We start from the raw sequence: 1610 nt of genomic DNA on the forward strand, positions 1-1610 counted from the left end.
TCTTCGCCTCTCAGTTCTCACTCTCCGCTGTCCATTCTTCTCCATTCGCTTTGCTAACACAGTCCCCAGTAGCAGCAGCAGCAGGACAGCTCAGTCTCGGGTGAAGCTGAGCAGATCGATGGCGCTCTCTCGTCGCATGGCTGCGTCCGCCCTCCTGCTGCTGGTCCTCCTCGTCGCCACAGGTACGCCCCGCCTCTCACTCATCCCACCCAGCGAGCTGTGGTTTGCTCTTTTACTTATCGTGGTTTCGTTGATGTGCATGCAGAGATGGGGGCGACGACGGTCAAGCTGGCTGAGGCGCGGGACTGCCTGTCGCAGAGCCACAAGTTCAAGGGCGCCTGCCTCAGCAGCAGCAACTGCGCCGGCGTCTGCCGCACCGAGAACTTCCCTGACGGCGAGTGCCACACGCACAACTTCGCCCGCAAGTGCTTCTGCAAGAGGGCCTGCTAGCCCGCCTGCTCGCCCCGGCCGCCCTGCCGGCCAGCGCCGCCACGTCCGATGCTAGCTAGCTGTTAAATCGTCCGTGCCGTTTGGTAGATCTGTTCGTCAGTCCGCTCGCGTTCGTCAGTAGTAGCTGTTCGTGTGGCTGTCTCCCGTAATAAAGTAGGAAATCAACCGGGGTCTCTGTAGTTTGGTTCGCAGCACGTCGTGTTTGTCGCTGCTTTGTGTGGTAATGTAATAAGGTCGTTGTTTCAGTATGCACGGACGTGTGCACTGCATCTCCCTCTGTCTCTACTAAATCAGCATCTTCAAAGAGAACTGCTATTATTGTGACTACCGCATTTTTATCTGACGAAATGTGCTTGGATGCTGCGTGAACATTTCATTTGTACACATGAACAACTAAAAAAGCTAAGTTGTTTGTACGAACTTTCTTTTATCAGGAAAAAATACCTTGTATCTATTCAGATTTTATTAAACTTGCTCTACAAATCGTATTTTCTACTTTCAAATAATATAAAGTTTGGACATTAAAAAACAACACATGCGTAGACAACCATTTCCTTGGAAGGACAATCGGGACTGCACAAGCGTCCACTGTTCAACCGTATGGAAACATTTGGGTAAAGCGCCCTCGATGCTCCTCCAAGTGATAAGGATACATCGGTGACTCATCGTGGGGTCCCAGAGGGCAACAGAGGATGAACGCACGTCCATCCAATCACACACTAAGAACGTGTACAATGCAAGCTGTTTATATATAGAGGTACTTGTAAAACATAAACCGTCTTTTCTTATGCATCGGTGCTTTTTTTATGGCATAGCTGCCCAAGCAAGTGATAATGCTATGCAAGTAAACAGCGATGCTTCAAAAATGACCCGTTCGTTTTTACAAGCACCTCCCTAAGTAAATTGCATTGTACATGACCTTACAGAAGTCGCAAAGGCAGGTAGAGCGATCTGACAAAAGAACAAACCCTCTGTGCCCTCATAAGTTCCACGTGCTTCGTATGTTGTATGCACCTACTTCCATGTTCTTCTTTTTTTTTCTTTTAATGGACCACTTTCGTGTTCTATGAATTGGTCGCGTGATCCACAATTCCTATTTAGATGCAGAGCAACAAGGAGCTCCTACAATTTGTTACGATGACACCTATTTGCCCATGTTT

General features: G+C 48.7%; 1 protein-coding gene across 1 annotated transcript; it reads left to right on the forward strand.

The window, feature by feature from the left end:
• LOC125548423 (defensin-like protein CAL1) lies at nucleotides 1-777 on the forward strand. The gene is made up of 2 exons (XM_048712044.2): nucleotides 1-182; nucleotides 266-777. The coding sequence occupies exons 1-2, from the start codon at nucleotides 119-121 to the stop codon at nucleotides 448-450; spliced, it is 249 nt and encodes an 82-aa protein (XP_048568001.2). The 5' UTR covers nucleotides 1-118; the 3' UTR covers nucleotides 451-777.
• The last annotated feature ends 833 nt before the right edge of the window (nucleotides 778-1610 follow it).

Source organism: Triticum urartu, chromosome 1A (assembly GCF_056163025.1).
Source record: "Triticum urartu cultivar PI428250 chromosome 1A, HENAU_Tu73, whole genome shotgun sequence".
Classification (NCBI taxonomy): domain Eukaryota; kingdom Viridiplantae; phylum Streptophyta; class Magnoliopsida; order Poales; family Poaceae; genus Triticum; species Triticum urartu.